Here is a 19,085-nt window from a genome sequence, read left to right as displayed (position 1 = left end):
AGTACAAGTGTAAGTGTAAAGTGTGTTCGTGTCAAACGGCACCAGGGGTTCCCCCCATCTCCGCGTGGTTTTCTTTGTGGGTGTAACAGATCACTGTTAAGGCCAGAGATTTAAAAGTGTATGGGATTTGGAAGTATTGTGTTGTAAAGTACAGTAAACCCCCGCTATTCGCGGTATCTGTATTCGCGGTCACTGATTTAATATAAAATGAAACCTAAAAAAATGTGAATTTTAAAGCGCCGTGAACGTTTTCCACCATAAAAAAGCATGGGTGTGGCTAAAATTATCTTTCCCGATCAAAACAGCGCTCAGTGAGTGGGGGGGAGAGGGGTGACAAAATTGCGAGCGTGGATGTTTCTCGCTAATCCTTGTTCAGTATGTGTTATGTGCTTGTCATGAAAGGTTTCGTCGTTTGCTTTTAATTTATAAATTGATATGCTTACAAAAGTGATAAAGCTACCGTTTTGCAGTGTAAAACAGACTTTTTCGAATGTTTTAACAGAATAAAGTGACTTTATTGTGGACAAGTTCTTTCTAACCCGTACAAAAATATGGCTATGAATAACAAGGGAAATGTAAAAATATCAGAGGTGATGACATTAGCGGATAAAATTGAGTTATTAGACAAAATTTCTAATGGTGAAAGTGTCTCCTCAGTGGCAAAACATTATAAAATCAATGAGTCAATGGTCCGATCAATCAAAAAATTGGAAGAAAAAAATCCACCTTATTGTGTCTGTGAAAACGTGCTAATTGCTTCAAAAATTTGCTCTGTAACTTGTGAAGTTAAATTAGAAAAAAAATGGAAAAGGCTTTAAATCTGTGGATAGAAGACCGAACTCAAAATAAAATTCCGTTAAGTTCACTCATCATTCGTGAAAAGGCAAAACTACTTTATCAACACTTTAGCGAAACTGGTGATAGCATTGGCGGGATAAGTTTTTTAGCTAGCAAAGGCGCTGGTTTGAAATTTCTAATAAATATTACATTTAATATTAAATTGTTTCTTATTTTCATTTCGATGCCATATGCTTGCATTTCACTATGTACTGTCTATATACATAGTCATATCATGAAGGTACATATAATACATACATAGACAAAATTTTAGACTAGTTTTTCTTATATATTTCATACTTTGGAACGGAACCCCTTTATTACTATGGGAGCCATAACTCAGTATTCGCGTTTTTGGTATTCGCGGCATTTCTCAGGAACGTAGCCCCCGCTATTCGCAGGGGTTTACTGTACATCTCTTCCTACTCATTCTTGTTGTCCCTTCATATTTTCCCATTTTGTGGTGAGCTACGGTGCTACTACTTCTTGGTCTGTTCCTTGCGGGTGGTCAGCTCTCTTCAATTTCAGCATCATCTTCAGCTTCTATATTTTCATTTTCAGTGTCCAACAATCCTCTTATAATTTTTTGTTGAAGCTGTAGCATACCCAATTTCTTGCTGTTGTCACCGAAGTTATTATATATTACCCAAGTGTTCATGATGCATGCGCCAAGAGCTATTTCAAAGAAAACCTTTTTGTAGCATTTGATACTTTTTCTAAGGGTGGTATAATAAGATGATATTTGGTCCAAGACATATTGTGGAGTTTATTCAGAGGCCACTGGTGGTACATGACGGCTCCAATAAAAGAATATTCATTGCAGCCGTCATGTACCACAGGTGGTACACCCAAAAAATTGGGTCAAAGGTGAAAAAATAAACAAAAGTACAGTTTATAAACATTTATAATTCATAAAAATTCCACTTTCATAAAAAAACTCGATCAAAAAATTTTTCTCTCACACACGAAACATACTGTTTCCAGCATCATTGCCAATGTGTTAAATATAATAACAATAACAGATGCCCCGAGCCCACTGTGGTTCTGTCTAGCACTCAACTTGCTATCAACCATACTCAACAAGGGCAAGTACTATGGATATACCCTCAAATAATGAAGGAACAACTTGTACACCCTCTTCCTCCTGATACATGGATGACATCAAGCTTCACAAAACAATCAAGAAGCAAATCCAACATCTACTCCGACTCGCCAAACAATTCAGCAATGGCATCAGGATGGAATTTGGACTAGAATTGCATCAGGGAAAATTAGTTAGCCAAAACTATCAGATGAAGACTGGTACAGAGATCAAAACCATGACAGGATCAAAGCCAGGCCATAAGGAAGACAGACAAGTGGCATTCCCCACTCAACCTAAGTGTGGAGACCCCCCCCCCTCCTGCCCAAAGGAAGAAAAAAAAAGTAAAAAGGTGGGAAAAGAAGGCACTCCAAGGCAGATACTACAATGACCTCCATCAAGATAACATAGATAAAATGGTTTCCAATACCTGGCTGATGGGCAGGATGCAGGGCGATCATCCAGACAAAGTACACTCATAGACACACCTAGGTCAACAGGATAATACATCAGAAGCTAGCAAGGAGATATCGCTGATCAAAGAAAGTGTATCATATTACAAATACAAACCCACACACTACTTCAGAGACCCAACCAACAAGCTTGAGGCTGGCACCATAATAATAGATAAGACATTCCGCATAATAGACTGGACATAGCCCTTGTTGACAAGAAGAAAAATTCTACATATCCGATTGACATAGCAGTGCCCAACACTGGAAACCATAGGTCACATAGCAGTGCCCAACACACTACTTCAGAGACCCAACCCACAAGCTTGAGGCCGGCACCATAATAATAGATAAGACATTCTGCATAATAGACTGGACATAGCCCTTGTTGACAAGAAGAAAAATTCTACATATCCAATTGACATAGCAGTGCCCAACACTGGAAACCTCCAGAAAATCTACAGGAAAAAATAAGTAAACAGACTTAAGATAGGAGGTCAAAGAGATGTGGCATATGGAACAAGTAACGACCATCCTGATTACCGTGTCAACCATTGGCATAGTGCTAAAGAACCTACACAAGAACCTAGCAGAAAAAGACCTCCTAGAGAACACCTACAAGGAACTCCAGAAAGTTGCAATCCTGAGCACCTGTAGGATAGTCACTGAGTTCCGTGACCGATAATAATAACCTGACATAATGACCCCATGCATCTGGTACCAGTACAGATTGCTGGATGGGAAAAACCCATAAGGAGAAGAAAGAAGATAATAATTATAATCTATATAATAAACTGTTATGTCCCTCTGTCTCACTCACTAAAAGACTAAACAAGCTTTTAACCTGATTCCTTTTACAATAGGTTTTATTTAGCAGTGAAATTGAGTAAAAAAAAAAAATTATTTTCCAAAAATTTTACAACTAATTTTCAAAATTTCTGTTATTTTTTTAACAGTTCTGTAATGGAAGTGATTTTCAACAGTTTCATTACAGTTTTTGTAAAATATTTGCCACAGGTACACAAGAATAATTGTAATTTTGTCTGTGCAACTGTCGTAATTATTTTAAAAGACAATATAGTCATGCACGTAAAAAATTATCAAACTGCATTTTTAATAATTTTTTTAAAATATATTTTCTTACCTTAGTCCATCCCACTGACAGCTTAGCTAGCAGCGAAGGGAGATCCGAGAGAGAGGTTTTTGTAATTACTTTGATATTAATCTTTTCTTCTTCACTGAAAAAGTTCTGGCAAAATATTTGATATTTGCCATGGATATTCTAGTAATAATAATAATAATAAGTAATGACCATCCTGATCACCATATCAACCACTAGCATAGTGCTAAAAAGGAGCCACCATAAGAAGCTAGCAGCAATAGGCCTCTCAGAGAACTCCAGAAATTTGCAATCCTGAACACCTGTAGGATAGTTTAGTCCGAGAGTTTCCTAACCATTAAGAGTAACACCAGGCATAACAACTACCCCATGCACCTGGTACCAGTACTCATTGCAGGATGGCAAAAACCCATAAGGAGAAGAAAGAAGATGATGATAATAATAATAAGTAATGACCATCCTGAACACCATATCAACCACCAGCATGGTGCCAAAGAGTCTCCACAAGAGCCTAGCTGTTTGTTGTTTGTTTGTTTGTTTTTTGGTTTTTAGGAGCATTAGCAACTAAGGCCATATTGCTCCGAGATATGTGGTGGTCATTCCCTGACCTTTCCGCATCCTCCGTATTTGGTGGTGATGGACTCGAACCCCGGTCTAATCAAGAAGCATGTGCTACGCACTGCTGCTCCTTCCCACCTGGCTACGGAGGCGCCAAGAGCCTAGCAACAATAGGCCTCCCAGAAAACACTTACATGGAACTCCAGAAAGCCACAATCCTGAACACCTGTAGGATAATCAGAGACTTCCACAATCAACAGCAATAATAATAATAGTAACGAGACGCAACCAACCACCCCATGCACTTGATACCAATACATACCCATCATGGGTTGGAAAAAATCCCATAAGGAGAAAAAGTAACAATAATAATAAATATAATCATTCTCAGTAATACTGTGTTCATCTTTGTGACACTCTTGTAATAATCAAATATTTTACCTCGTAATAAAATTTTTTTTATCATGGAGCTCAACAGTTTCTGAAGCTGATTTCCTCTACAAAATTAGTAAAATTTTATAGATCTTTGTTCAAAAAGTGCCTCCTAAAAAATGAATATATGAGATTATTTGCTGTCGTGATTTAGACAAGGAATGATACAGCTATATATTTGCTTCTGTTAAAAATTTTAAAAAATTTAACAACTTAAAAAACAAAGGAGCAAATATATAGCTTATCTCATCTCAGAGTTTATTTCTAATGATGTCCCAAATTTTTGAATCTTCAACATATATAAAATGTTACTGTAATGTTTCTGAATCACTTAACTAATATCTTCTTGGTAGGCCTCAACAAGGGCTGAGCAGCAGTGATATGATTGATATGAAATGTACAAGATGTGAATTTGAACTGGTTCACTCATGAACAGAGTAGCCATCCTCCTTAAATAACAACTATAAAAAAAAAAAATTGAAATTACTCTTCTGAAAGTAGTTTTTTAGAGGACCATATACAGACAAAATAATTTCGTGATTTATAAAATTATTTTGCATCAGACATCATATGGAGGTGTGTATAACATGCTGCATAGAATGAACCGTAGTGGGTAGTGGTAGTTAAAAAAAAAAAAAAAAAATTTTATTATGTAAAAATGAATCACAAATACGCTTGGAATCTGTTCTTTGGAATTGCCCAGCAGAAGAATAATATGGAGATAAACAAAGAAAGTGCAAAAACGCCACTCTATCATCATTCAGGATTTTCTGCCTATCGAGCAGAAAAATGTGGTGCCTGGCTGAGGCAAATGTTTGATCTGATAAGCAAAACATAAAAAGTACTTTCAAGGGTTATTCAATTCATTTAACCTGTCCAAAAGTGAAAGGGAATTTAGCATATGTCTACTATTTTACTCTGCTTGTTGCCCAAAAATGGAATGGCCAATCATGTCAAAACTTTCCTACTTTTCAGGGAATTTGGAATCATTAGGCTTCCCTAAAAAGCAAAAATCTATGGATATTTACAGTATAAATTAGTAAATACAAGCAGTTCTCGCTTTATGGGTTCTTATTTTCAAGTATGAAGGTATCAACAAAATCGAAAATGTGAACATTAATTGCAATAAATAAATGCTAAACATTCATAAATATGGCATTTCAAACCACGCGCATTGCTATACAATATGGTCTACTGTGTGTGCATTTGTTTTTTCAGACAGATGATAGCGTCTTACTGACACACATAAACATAAAGCAATTTTTTTTTGTTTTATTTTATTTAAATCAGTTAATTTATTCAAATCAGTCAATACTGTACAGTATGCCAAAATGAAGTAATACTATGGTGAGTGATGTTAATAAAAAGAAACAGCAAAGAGCAAAATATGAGATCATAAGCAAACATGTGGCTGGAACGACTGTTAAAGATCTTTGTGCGAAATATTACCTAAGCACTTCAACTGTGTGTACAATTTTAAAGGATAAAGAAAAAAAATATTTGAAAGAAGTTAAAAATTAATATAAATAATTTTGTTATTATGATTTGCTTGATTTTAAAGGCTATGTTTTCATTTCTTTGGATATATAAATCATTCTTTAAGCATAAATTATTGTTTTGTTAACCTTTATTTAACATTACTATGGTCAAATTTCATTGTTAAGAATGTAACCCCTGTTTTTAACATTACATCTATGGGAAATAAATTCCCACTTTACGAGTATGTGCTAGGAAAGAATTAACTCGTAAAGTCAGGAACTACCTGTACTTAAAAATTCAACCTGCATATGCATGGAATCAAGCAAATCAAGTGACAAAAGTGCTTATGGTGTTACCAGATCTCAAATATGCACAGATTTAGTTTTTAAAAAAAAAAGTACATTTTTCTCTTTTCAAGGTTTTAAATCATGTATGACCTGGGAAACATTTATTACTTTTGAATTTCTTTCATATTTTCTGTGGTAAAATAGTGGCTCTTTAATAATCTCATTGAAGCAGTACAGGCTATGGCTATCAGGATTATGTAAAGTTAATACCTCATATTAATCCTGATAAATTACTTTGTGAACAAGAGTCCAAAATTGCTTGCCCTTATTAGATTACAATTAATTTTATTTAATATAACTTCTTAAAAACAACATCACATCTTTTTATAAATGACTAGGACAAAAAAAAAAAAAAAAAAAAAGAGAAGTGTTATAAGGTTGTGTATGAAAAATCACTCAGTGAAACCACTTAGATTACAATTTCTTAAAAAATATATAATAAAAATAAATAAATAAATAACTACATTCTTATATCCAAAATTATCTAATAAACAGAAAAAAAAAATCTATATTAACAGCCTTTTAGCATTTATGGTCAGTATAATTTTAATTTATTTTATTTCATTTAAATATATTTTTCTGTTTTATTACTTTTATTGCATATTTTAAAATGTTAATTTCTTGAAAGTGATACCCATTATACAATGAGTATCACTTTGATGCTGCTCATCTGAACACACCTTGGAACTTGACCATTTTAAGATATAAGAGGCTCAATACTAACAATATGAATATATCTCATTTTTAAAGTTCTTTGAATACTACTCACCTATCAAATTATATTGGTGTTATAATCTTGTTATGCTATTAATTGTTTTATGTTACAATATTTTTATATTTCCATGCAGCCACATTAAGAGAATTTGTTATGTCTGCAGATAGGTTGAAAACTTATGAAGAGATGTTTACTGGCATATATCACAGCTTTGACTTCACTCAGCACATACCTTTTAAGGAGTCATGACATAAGATTAAAATCACATGTCCATTAGTCACAGAGGATAAACTTGGACAGTTCAAGTTATCACCTGAGCTTACAGTGGCACTACCACATTACTAAGCTATAAATTTTTCATTTACAGGATGTTTACATACCTCTTGCAGAATAGCATATATCTATAAACATAATGGCCAAAAGATTAGGTCAAACATACATCAAAAAATTGATCAGTGTATTTGGTACAGGCAAACGTTTAACAGCCGAGTTCAAGTCATTTTTGTGGATTTGGTACAGATACTGTCGAACTGTGATACGACTGAGATTCTGTAAAGAACTTGGACTATCTGCAAGAAAACATTTAAAGAAAGTTTTAATTCACAATTTTATTTTAAAAAATCTAGCTATCAATAAGTACATTAATTTCAAAATATACTACTTCAATAAATCCTGTTTTTATTTTAAAATGTAGGTCAGCAATAAATATATACAACAAACTCCTGTTATATCTGTTATATGGATGATTTTGATAGAACTGACTGCAAAAAAGCAGTAAATAGGAACCAATTTTTGGAGGCTGTTTTTCATTTTTCATCAATATTTTGGTAGATAACATTGATTTTTTATCATTTTTTTTTGCAGTGCTTATGATGTAAGTTCATATGTAAGTTTAAAACCCATACTATGCTTGCGTAATGTACTATGTTTGCTCTTTTTGCTACCTTCAACCTTCCTTTGGATGCTGTTAAAAAATAATGAAAATTTAAACAGATTTTATTAAATTAATTAAACATATGTTCAACATTATTGTATAAATGCAATGAACGTAGTATTAACATAATGATATAAAAAACACTGTTGTTAATGAAATTTATTGATGCCATGAACATCTGCATGTATCTAGAAGTAATTGAGTGCATGCACGCATGCACCCACGCGCGCGCGCACACACACACACACACACAAAGATAATGGCTGCTGTATTAGCAAGGAAAGCAGAACAATATTATATATATATATATAAAAAAAAAGTGTATATTAATTAAAAAAAAAAAAAAAATGCACTGATAAATGGAAAGGCAATGAGCCATAAAGAGCAGCCTTTCTACTCTCAAAGCTTTAAATTAAATATGAAATAAACAAACATTTCCTGCACTGGAAACATTTTCTACACAATAAGCAAACTGCACCATAAATGATTCTTAGCCTTGTCTATCATCATCTGTTTCTCAAAATCAAAACACAAGAGAAACGAGGAGTCTATCCAGCATTATTACTTCTTGGAACCTTATGAAAAGTAATATAAGGAGAAGCATTTTAAATGGGAGCAATATAGGACTGATAGAATTGGGATTGGAAGAAAAGAGCACTATAAGTGGGAGTGCTATAACAAAAGTTTACTATGTGTGTGTTATTTAAAAAGTACTGAAGGCAAGCAAAATACTAAACCAAAAATACTACTGTATTTTTGGCATCCACAGAGTTTCCAAATAGGTGATGCAAATGAACAGCATGGTAGGATAGTGAAAACTAAATATTTTATAGTACAGTATTATAATGAGGTGGTATTCTTGGTTAAAATGAATATGTTCAGTTTGTATGAAATCTGTGTAAAGATCTACCGTTTCAAATTATTTTCAAAACAGGACAATTAAATAACAATTGAAGGAATTTTAAAATTACAAATTTTTAGGATTTTGATGGTTGTTTCTCTCCAGCTCACTTCAGAATGTATAGGTTATCATTATGGTTGTAACAGCTGTAGGCATTAAGAGACAGTGACTGTGAACTGTGATGAATGTTTGTTTAGTAGATGCAACCAGTGAGAGAAAAAAAAAATAGTATCAAAAATTAATTCTTATGCAAGCTGTAGATAAATCAGCTTTCTGACAAATAAAAGTAAAGTGCAGCCATTATCAACCCACTGCAGGGTGGAAGCCTCCTCAACAATTCATGCTGAGGGAAATGGACCATAATCTGCCACGCTGGTCCAGTGCGGGTTGGCAGATCGACCGTATTCAGCAGGCAGGGGCTTGAACCCCGGTCAACTCAAAGAGCATGTGCTAACTATGCTCTAATTTAACATGTGATGTAAGTTATTCCATGGGTAATTGGTAAAAATTTGCTGTTCCATGGCAAGCTATATTTTAATCAGTCCAGGAGCATTTAGGAACAAAATTAAAAGGCTTTTAAATTCCTTTGTGTCTAACTTTTATTTCAGTATGTGGCAAATCCTCTTGGCTGGTCGTTGTAGTCAGTTGCTGGTTGTCATCAGCAACTGACTATATAGCACCATTATATCTGTATTACTGTGTGTCCATGAGTCGATATTAATGTTTTACAGGCTGAAAAACACAGAATAACTCATGTGGGGGGGAAATGCTATTCCCTCTGCCTGAGAACTACAACCTTGATTGAAGAGTCCTTCAAAAATTCCTCCAAAAATTCCTGGTTGTTGTAGTCAGTTGCTGGTTGTCATCAGCAACTGACCATATAGCACCATTATATCTGTATTACTGTGTGTCCATGAGTCGATATTAATGTTTTACAGGCTGAAAAACACAGAATAACTCATGTGGGGGGGGGAAATGCTATTCCCTCTGCCTGAGAACTACAACCTTGGTTGAAGAGTCCTTCAAAAATTCCTCCAGTCATCTTTGAAACCCGAAAACTAGACTGTCACAAAGACTGATAAGTGGTTTTACCACTTATCAGTCTTTGTGACAGTATAGGTATAAATGCCTATACTGTCACAAAGGATATATTTTTGGATTTTCTCTTAGACATTAGACGATTATGACTGCTTCAGGAAAGGTACTGTTGCAGAGATTTGCAATCTTCAGAAATTATGCAGTTTTATTCATAACAATGGACCTGCTATCTAGATTTGGCTGTCAAAAGCATTTCTAAAGTTTAACCAAAAAGAATATCTGAACACAGATTTTTTTCTTCTCACCTGGCTGAATATTCTCTTACACTCAGCACTGCTATGAAGAATTGCAAAAATGCTAAGCATGACTTGTTATATTCATGCTTCCTTTGTGCACTTGTTCTCTCAAACCCGGAAGTTTGGAGAGAACAAGGAGGTTCTCTCAAACTGGCAGAATTGATTCTGCAAAACATCTATTGCTTTATCTTTCTTCCCCTCTTGTTTTAGACTCTCCATAACTTTTTACAGAAGAAATGCCTACGACTAAGCCAGAATCAATCTTTTAGTTTAGTCTACAGCTATGGTAATCAACTTACAAAATGGAAGTGAAAGGCTTAAAAACTGTTGGTATAATAAATCTGCATGTAACTAGGAGTAATGACCACTGTACATGGATATGAAGTACACTGGACTGAAGAGCCATGTTTAGATCAAACAATAGAATAACATTTAAAATAAATGAGTGAACTTCTTCATTCAAGCCAGAAAAAAAGAACATAACAGACTTTCTGCACAAGTGAGAATAACATACCTAGCATTATCAGTTTGCTTAGCCTGTTTAGGATTGCTTTTACCAGAGTTTTGCAATTCATTTTTACTGAGTTGATCAATTGCAGTCGCCTTTGAAAAATTTTGGTTCATGAACTGGATATGAACATGAATTAATTACCAATCACTAGTGATCACTTTAACTGTTAGCCCTTTGTTAGATTGGGAGTAAGATACATATAATATTCTTGTGGTCACAACCAAATGGAGAGGAAAGGGTGAAAACCTCAAAAATTTTAAGGACACAGCATCTGCCCTCATATACAAGGCATGGCTTTTAAATAACAAGACTGCATCTTGAACCTTTCCCTGGTTTTTCTGCCATGTTATAACATGCTAATTTGCTTTGCAGTAAGATAGGTTTTCATTACCTTGTGTTTTTGTAGTTTGCCAAAAAAATGACAGACAAAAGAATCGAACAGCAAATCAACCTCAAATTTTTAACCAAACTAAAGAAAACACCAGCTGAAAGTTATGAGTTATGTCAATTTTATGGGGAAGATACGTCAAGAGCTTGCAGGTTCGAATGGCATAAAAAATTTTTAGAAGGAAGAGAGAACGTGAGAGATGATGAATGACTGGGCCGTCTACTATCCACGAAAACTGATGAAAATATAAACTAGGTAAGGACATTGATTAGAAGTGATCATTGTTTAAGCATTAGAAGGGTTTGCATCAGGTCAGGAGTAAGATATATATACATTTGCAAATTTAAACTGAAAATTTAGGCATGAGAAAAGTGTGTGTACCAAGATGGTGCCAAAAATTTCAAATGAAGATTAAAAAAATGAGAAGACTCCAAGTTTGTGAAGATATTTTGAAAAAAACTGAAGATTCAGACTTTCTGAGCACTATTTATTTGCGATGAAAGTTGGCCATCCCAGAAACTAAAAGACAGTCAATGTAATGGAAGACAAAACAAATCACCCAGACCAAAAAAAAAAAAAAAATGTCAAAATCAAAAATGAAAACCATGCGTCTTGTTTTATTTGATATTAAAGGAATTATTATGGCTTAATAAATCCCCCCAAACCAGACTGTCAACTAAACATACTATATTAAAGTTCTGATAAGGCTGCATGAAAAAATTTGAAAGAAGAGAGCTGAATTGTTGAAGAATGTTTAGATGCTCCATCAAGACAATGTACCAGCACACAACACACTCTGTTCACCAGTTTCTGGCCATAACACAAATCCCTGTGTGTACATGCACCCTACTTGTCAGACCTAAGAAGAGACTTTTCTCATCCGTTAACTGAAAAGTGTACTTAAGGGAACCCATTTTCACTCTCTTCCTTTAACTGAAAAGTGTACTTAAAGGAACCTATTTTCGCTCCCTTGAAGATATTCAGAAAAACACATCAAAAGTGTTAAAAGAGCTTACAGAAGATGACTTCCAAAAATGTTTCTGTGTTTGGAAGAAATATATGAATAGTGGGTGCAAACCCAAGGCAATTTTGAAGGAGATAACTTATGAGGTAGGAAACATTTCATTATATTTATTTTATCACAACAGCCTCATTATTTAATAGACACAACTCGTAAAGTGAACGAAGTGATTTGATAAAGAAGAAAAACTACAAAATATCGGCGAGATGGTAAATCTCCTTTCAGACAAATTTATCCTAAATAAATTATATAATGGACTTGAAGAGAATTTCAGAAGTTAAAAACTGAAAACCAGCAAGACAATATTTCCATTTTACTGGACACAAACAAATGAATTTAGAAAAGAAATACCCTAATGGAGGAGTGGAAATATGTACACCATGGGTAGAGAAAGGATGGCAAAATTATACCTAGAAAAAATGTAGAAAGAAAGATTTGGTTGCTAATACCCCCATTTCTTTGTGGAAAACTACAAGGGACTCTAACAAGCAAAGGAAGAGCATAGTGTTTCAATAACTCCTCACTCAATCCAAAAATGTTTGAGGTGGATGGGCAACTATTTTACAGGTTTCCATCCCTCCTCCCGATTTGGTTGGTGATTACAAGAATATTATACGTAATGTTCACTTGTACTTTTCCTAATTCTGAAAAAGTGTTCTTCAGTTTTTCCTCATAACTTCTAACATCTTCTTTAAACACACTTGTCATAGATTGCCACTGTTTGCATAACATTCTAGTTATAAATTTAACCAAAGACAGAGAATGTATATATACATGGTTTAAAATCTTTTTTACTTCAGTGGCATCAGTTGAAATTGTTTAAATCAATATTTCCTTTTAGCACAGGTTGTCTACCAAATATTCATCCACTTTCCACACAGGAATGTATGAAGGTATACAACCTCCTTTTCAGGAAAACTAATTAATAAAATGAAAAGGGCATCCTATTAACAATAAATGCTCAATCTTCTCTTTTAATATCCTAACTATTCCAGTTTTCAGGATCTATTAGCAAAGAAATATAATATCGGTGTTTAAATACACCATAGATAACTCTTAATAAACTACAAAGTAGTTGTTGTAGGCATCATTTGCTCTTTCTATTTAAGCACCGATATTATATAGATACCAAACTCTTAAAGTATTATGCCTTGTGCATTTATTTATTTTAAATAGCAAAGAAATGTTAAAGATATTTTTTGATACCTCAAAAAACTAATACTAATTTTAGATTGCTGCAGTGACTTCCAAATGCACTGTAAATGGCTTTCATTTTTGACAAACATAAGATGAGCCACTGTTTTAATGAGAAAATCTTGGATTTTATGGTAAATATGATAATTAGCACATTGAAAAATACTAACCATGGCACTCACCTACAGTACACAGAAGATTTTCCCACACTGTGCTATCATATGATGAGGAATACTCGTCTTGACATCTGGTACTAGCAGCCTGATAAACAGCTCGTACAGCTGTAGTTACCTCTAAAAAAGGAAGGAAAGTTTGAAGGGTGCCAATAATAGCAGACTGTTCATGTCTAACTGAAAACAGGACATTTAGGAAAAGGTTTACAGACACTTCATCGTCACATGGGAAACAAGGTCTAGGGTCTGCACCACAAGTCAAAAGATAGTGAAGTCGCACTTGATTTGTCATGGCCACTAAAGTACATTCATTAGAATTAACTGTTCGTCTGTGGTAGTTGATATCACTCCCATGTTTTAACAACATATCTAATTCAGAGGTGGTTGTATTCAGTATTGCTGGAAAAAAAAACAAAGAAGAAGTATAAATATCAAAAATCATCTCCAGTGCCACTTGCTATTATAATGCATATTTATTCAAATACCAAGCACATTTGAATAAGACACCATTTTTTGAATAGAAAGGAAATTGCAAAAAAAAAAAAAAAAAAGTTGTTATCCACTGCCAACAGTTTTTATTATGCCATCTTTTTCACTTATTTTCTGCTGAGAAAATTATTCGGTGGCAATTTTGAAATATGTGGGTAATCTGGTCTGTTTATTTCTAATTAGATACTGGAAATGTAGATTCAGCAGTTTCGTGTGTCTTCTACCTATGATACAATCCTTGATACCTTTGCTGTACAGCATGGTGCGCTGTTGTGTTGTTACCGTCATGGACAGCTTCCATAACACTACCACACTGTATGTAATTGCCTAATTGTCCAGAACATCCAAGTGGATCATGGACTCCGAGGCAGGGGTGGGCTGTCCCAAGGGTGCTTGAATGCTGCCCGAGTCCAACTGCACCCGGGCGGCATTCAAGGGGCACCTGAAAACCTGAAACTTACATACACCTATGAAGAAAATTTTAAAGTGGGTGCAAAATTGCAATTGGCACCTGGGTGCCACATATCCTGGGAATGCCCCTGCTCTGAGGCTTCAGGCACTATCACCAGTCCAAATCCAAGCTGGCTGAAACAGCTCTACCACGACTGCCTCCATCAAACTTCACAAATGAGATGATAAGAAAGCCCTCCGGGCAATCCAGTTCTCCTGAATTGACATCTGTAATTCCCTCACTTGCTTTTCTTTTTCTCTTTTATCCTCCCTTCTACTTGTTTTTAAGATTTGAAACAACCTTCCTTTACATGTATTTCCTGAATATTACAATCTACAGGAATTTAAGTCTAACTGTCAACAAGTATCTTGTCTTCTCCAAAAAAAAAAAAAAAACCTCTAAGTGTCCATCAAAAATATTGCACAGTGAGAGTCAACACTCCACAGCACCTTTTGCCACTGTTTTAGAATCCACAAATGCCATTTCACATTGATGACTGTTATATTGTGCTTATATGAAGCTGCCCTACTCTTGAGCCCAAGAGCATGCAACTCCCTTTGGATGACTGACTTCATGAGAGCTGTTTCTGTGGCCTCTCCCTGCACCATGGTTTCCCACGAATGGTATATGCATGCATGAACTATTACTTGCTGGTTGTTTGAACACATTCTGTGAGTTTGCTAGGCCATCCAAATTTTCTTTCATCATTGAGGTTGTTCATATTTGAATGACATCCACACAGTTAGCACTGGAAAATGATAAAAGAAAGTATGATTATAAGGTATCAACTAAAAAAAAAAAAAATACACGGCACCTCCCATTCACCTATTCATTCCCTCCAATAGTTTGTCCAGTTCTCCCTTGAATTTATTTAAACTATCAACTTCCACAACAAGAGATGGCAGTTTGTTCCAGCTCACTCACCCGACATCTATTCTGCAACTGTTCTTCCTCAATTTGAATTTGTGCCCCCTCATGTGTGCAGTTTGAGCAAGAGGAATAATTCTATCAGCACTGGGCTTGCAAAATCCATTCAAAGCCTTAAACACCTAAATCAGATCAGCTTGCAGGTGCACACTGCAATTTTCAGAACTGAAGCCATTCTTGGTAAGAGCACCCCTTTGTTCTCCTCACCAATCTTGTTGCCCTTCTCTGCACCTGATTCAGCAGATCTACATCCTTCCTAAAATGAGGCCTCCAAACCTGTATGCAGTACTCAAGATGCATCCTGACCATTGGCTTATACAATGGGATAATCGCCTCCTTATTCCTGGTAGCAAAATTTCGTATATCATTGACAAAATCCCATGAGCTGTCCTGGCAGCCAATCTGCATTGCTCAGAGAACTTTATATCCTGCTGCACGATCACCTCCTGGTCTTTTTCATTTTCCACTACCCTGGGTATAATACCACACAGTTGGTACATTACTCTGGGGTTACTGACACCCAGTGCTTTTTTTTTGGGACAGTACACAACAGTACAGAGTACCAGCACCTTTATTAACAGTGACGTGTGACAATTGGATGCAGTGCACTTCGAAATTTATAATATTCCGTAAATTTTTTTCACGTTTGCCTACTATTCAAATAAGCTTAATTATTTAACTAAATTTGCATTTTTTGCTGTTTATTTTTAAGATATTTTCTCTATAAAACTGTATAACCATTTTTATAATTCGAAATTACTCAGTCGGACCTCTGTTTAACAAAGTTCTTTTACAGCGAATTATTTTGAATTCCCCTTGGAAGTTACATTTAAAATAGTTTCTGTTTAGCAAAGAAAATTTTCATATAGCGAACGGATTAGGAGAGAATTAACTCTGTATGCACTGTTCGCATTTCTGACCTTCAGGAAATTTAGGCAATTAGTCCTGCTGCGTGAATTAAGAGAGCTAAAGCATTCTACAACTTAGTGGTACCTGGTAAAACCTATCCGACTACCTGTCCTACATACAGAGGAGTCGTGCTAGTCAAGAGTGAGAAGATCAAGGTGTGTGTATTCCCAATGGGCTCTGGCCCACCTTCTACTGCAGTGGTGTCCAACCTTTTCCCATACAGGGGCCACATTAAAAAATAATTCAAAGTTAGATTTCTTTAGTGTATTACATTTTCTATATCTTGCTGCATGTAAAAGTAAATATGCGAAAATTTGAGAATATGCGAAAATTTTATTAAGTACAATACACAATTATATTTACTGAACAAAACATTTAATGAGAAAATTTTTTTGATAATTAACAAAATTTAAAATGCTGTTTTAGTTCACTTTCCTCGTAGGCCATAGATTGTTTGTGAATAAATTGTTTGTGAAACGCGTAAGCGACCCGTTCGAGAATAAGAAAAGTGATTTTCTTTTACCCCAACAAATAATCATCTGTTGTTTCGCGGAAGTGCATTTTATCCACATTTTTCCGTAAATTTTCCCTATCTCTGTTTACATGGTCACAGTACCTGAATATCCGAATGACACCAACATTTTGGACAGTTTTAAAAAAAATTCAAATTTAAGAACTAGTGACAATACCGATGACGAGAGAAGGAAAACGAGGACAACAAAGGTATTAATCCTTCTAAAAATGAATTGTTGGCATTTGGTGAAAGTGAAGTTAGAAAATTGTCAATTAGGTTACAGTTAAATGAAAGAGATGCAATTCGTGGATTTCGGGCATACTTAATTGATAAGACGGTTTGAGAAGAATTGAAACATTTGATGAATGCTCTGAGTACGATACCAATTTCATCGAGTGAATGTAAATGAGGATTTTCACAAATGAATCTGATCGCCAGTCCAACCAGAGCTTCGTTGATGATAAAAACAGTTTCTTCACTACTGTTTCTTAAAATTGTAGGCCACCGCTTACTCGCTTCGATCCAGCAAAATATGTCGATTCGTGGCTACTTTGCAAACTTCATTCATCAACAGACACACAAAGTGGAAGAAAAGAAGTCGGCATAGGACGGGTCAGCAACCTGCGGCTCGCAAGCCGCATGCAGCTCTTTTAACATGTAACTGAGGCTCTTTAACTTTACAGCTCACATGAAGCACAATTTGAAATGGAGTTAAGAGGATTTAAAAATCAAGGACATGTGGAGTGCAAAACTAAAATGCCTTAAGACTGAAATTGAGGATTTGGAGAGGCAAAAGGCTGCCCTTGCAATTCTACACAAATGGATGGCGACAGATGAGTTTAAAATGCAGACCAAATTGTGTTCGATGCGTGGAGTAGCTTACCGGACCCATATATAAATTTGAAAATATTTGCGTTTAGACTTCTCTCAGTTTTTGGTTCTACGTATTTCTGCGAGCAAATATTTTTGAACATGAACTATATTAAAAATAAATCAAGAAACTGTCGTCTGAACAATGCGAGCATGTTTAATTACGACATACTCACATGATGTTGAGAGACACTTGCTCAAGAAATTCATCAGCAAAAAGTCACATTAATTTGTACCTAATTGGATGTTTGTTGCGTTTTTTCAGTATTAATAAATAATATTTCAAAAAATATATATATTTTTAAAAAACACCTTCCCACTCTATTCCAGTTCTTAAAAACTTTCGTCCCTCCCCCCTCCCAACTTGAGCTGAGGTGCAGCTCTTCAGATGCTCTCTTTTTTTTTAAAATTAGGCTTGCCGATTTTAAAAAAAGGTTGCTGAGAACTTAATAAAAATTTGGAATATTCTACAAAAACTTTATTACGAAATCATTTTTACTTATGTTATTATTTTTTACTGGTTTCACTCACATTTTATTTATTTTTTTATATACTTGAATAAAAAATTTATGCTTAATAAACTGTGTGTTAACACACTTAATTTGTTGTTCTTATTCTAAAAACATTACTACTAAAGTAACAATGTCAGGGAAAAAAAATTTTTCAGAGTACTTTTCATATCCTTTTAATTTTAAATTTTTCCTGATAGCAAAGAATGAGTACCGGCACCTATTCTTTCACAAAAAAACCACTGCTGATACCCATATGCAGTACTTTGCATTTGTCAATGTTAAACTTCAATTGCCATTTCTCAGCCCATCTGCCTAACTTTTTTAGAACCTGTTGAAGTAGCACACCATCATTCCTGTCATTAATCACCATGCCAACCTTTGTATCATCTGCAAACTTGGACATTTAGCCTGATATGCCTTCATCAATATTACTGATAAATATAGAAAACAACAATTGGCCCAACACCGAACCCTGAGGGACTCACCTAATAACATTAGTCCACAAAGAGCAGTGTCTATTGATTACATTCTCTGTTTTCTCCCACTCAACTATCCATTTTTCCATAGCAGCAATTTGTCCTTAATGCCACGTTGCTTCAATTTGTACAGCAGTCTTTTATGTGCAATAGCATCAAAAGCTTTCCTGAAATCTAAGTATAGATATCAAAATTACTTTTTTGCATCCAGTCCTTTGTGACCAAATCATAGTATCCAATCAAATTGGTCAAACAAGATTTCCCTTTAACAAACTCATGCTGTGTCTTTCTTTAGGTTCAGAAAAACTGCAGTTATATGATTACTGCAGGTTACTGATGTGGCATGCAGCCACCACTGCATTGAAAATCTGTAGGTTCTGATTCATGACCTATATTGTTCTTATATAATACTACTGCTACAAGCTGACCAAAGATTTATATTGCTGAGGAGGGAAGCATA

The 19,085-nt window shown here is 34.9% G+C and overlaps 1 protein-coding gene across 1 annotated transcript in view; it reads right to left on the bottom strand.

The window, feature by feature from the left end:
- Window positions 1–7,190: 7,190 nt before the first annotated feature.
- LOC150089862 (ankyrin repeat and SOCS box protein 14-like) overlaps window positions 7,191–19,085 on the bottom strand; it is a 119,439-nt gene continuing 107,544 nt past the window's right edge. The window contains exons 8-9 of the mRNA XM_090368868.1: window positions 13,487–13,876; window positions 7,191–7,590 (exon numbers count right to left, since the gene is read on the bottom strand). Coding sequence (XP_090224994.1) covers window positions 7,451–7,590; window positions 13,487–13,876 — 530 coding nt within the window. The 3' untranslated portion in view covers window positions 7,191–7,450. The remainder of the gene's footprint in view (window positions 7,591–13,486; window positions 13,877–19,085) is intronic.

Source organism: Mastigoproctus giganteus, chromosome 2, assembly GCF_048544385.1.
Source record: "Mastigoproctus giganteus isolate SK-2022 chromosome 2, ASM4854438v1, whole genome shotgun sequence".
NCBI classification, from domain to species: Eukaryota; Metazoa; Arthropoda; class Arachnida; order Uropygi; family Thelyphonidae; genus Mastigoproctus; species Mastigoproctus giganteus.
This window is presented reverse-complemented; position numbering and strand designations above follow the sequence as displayed.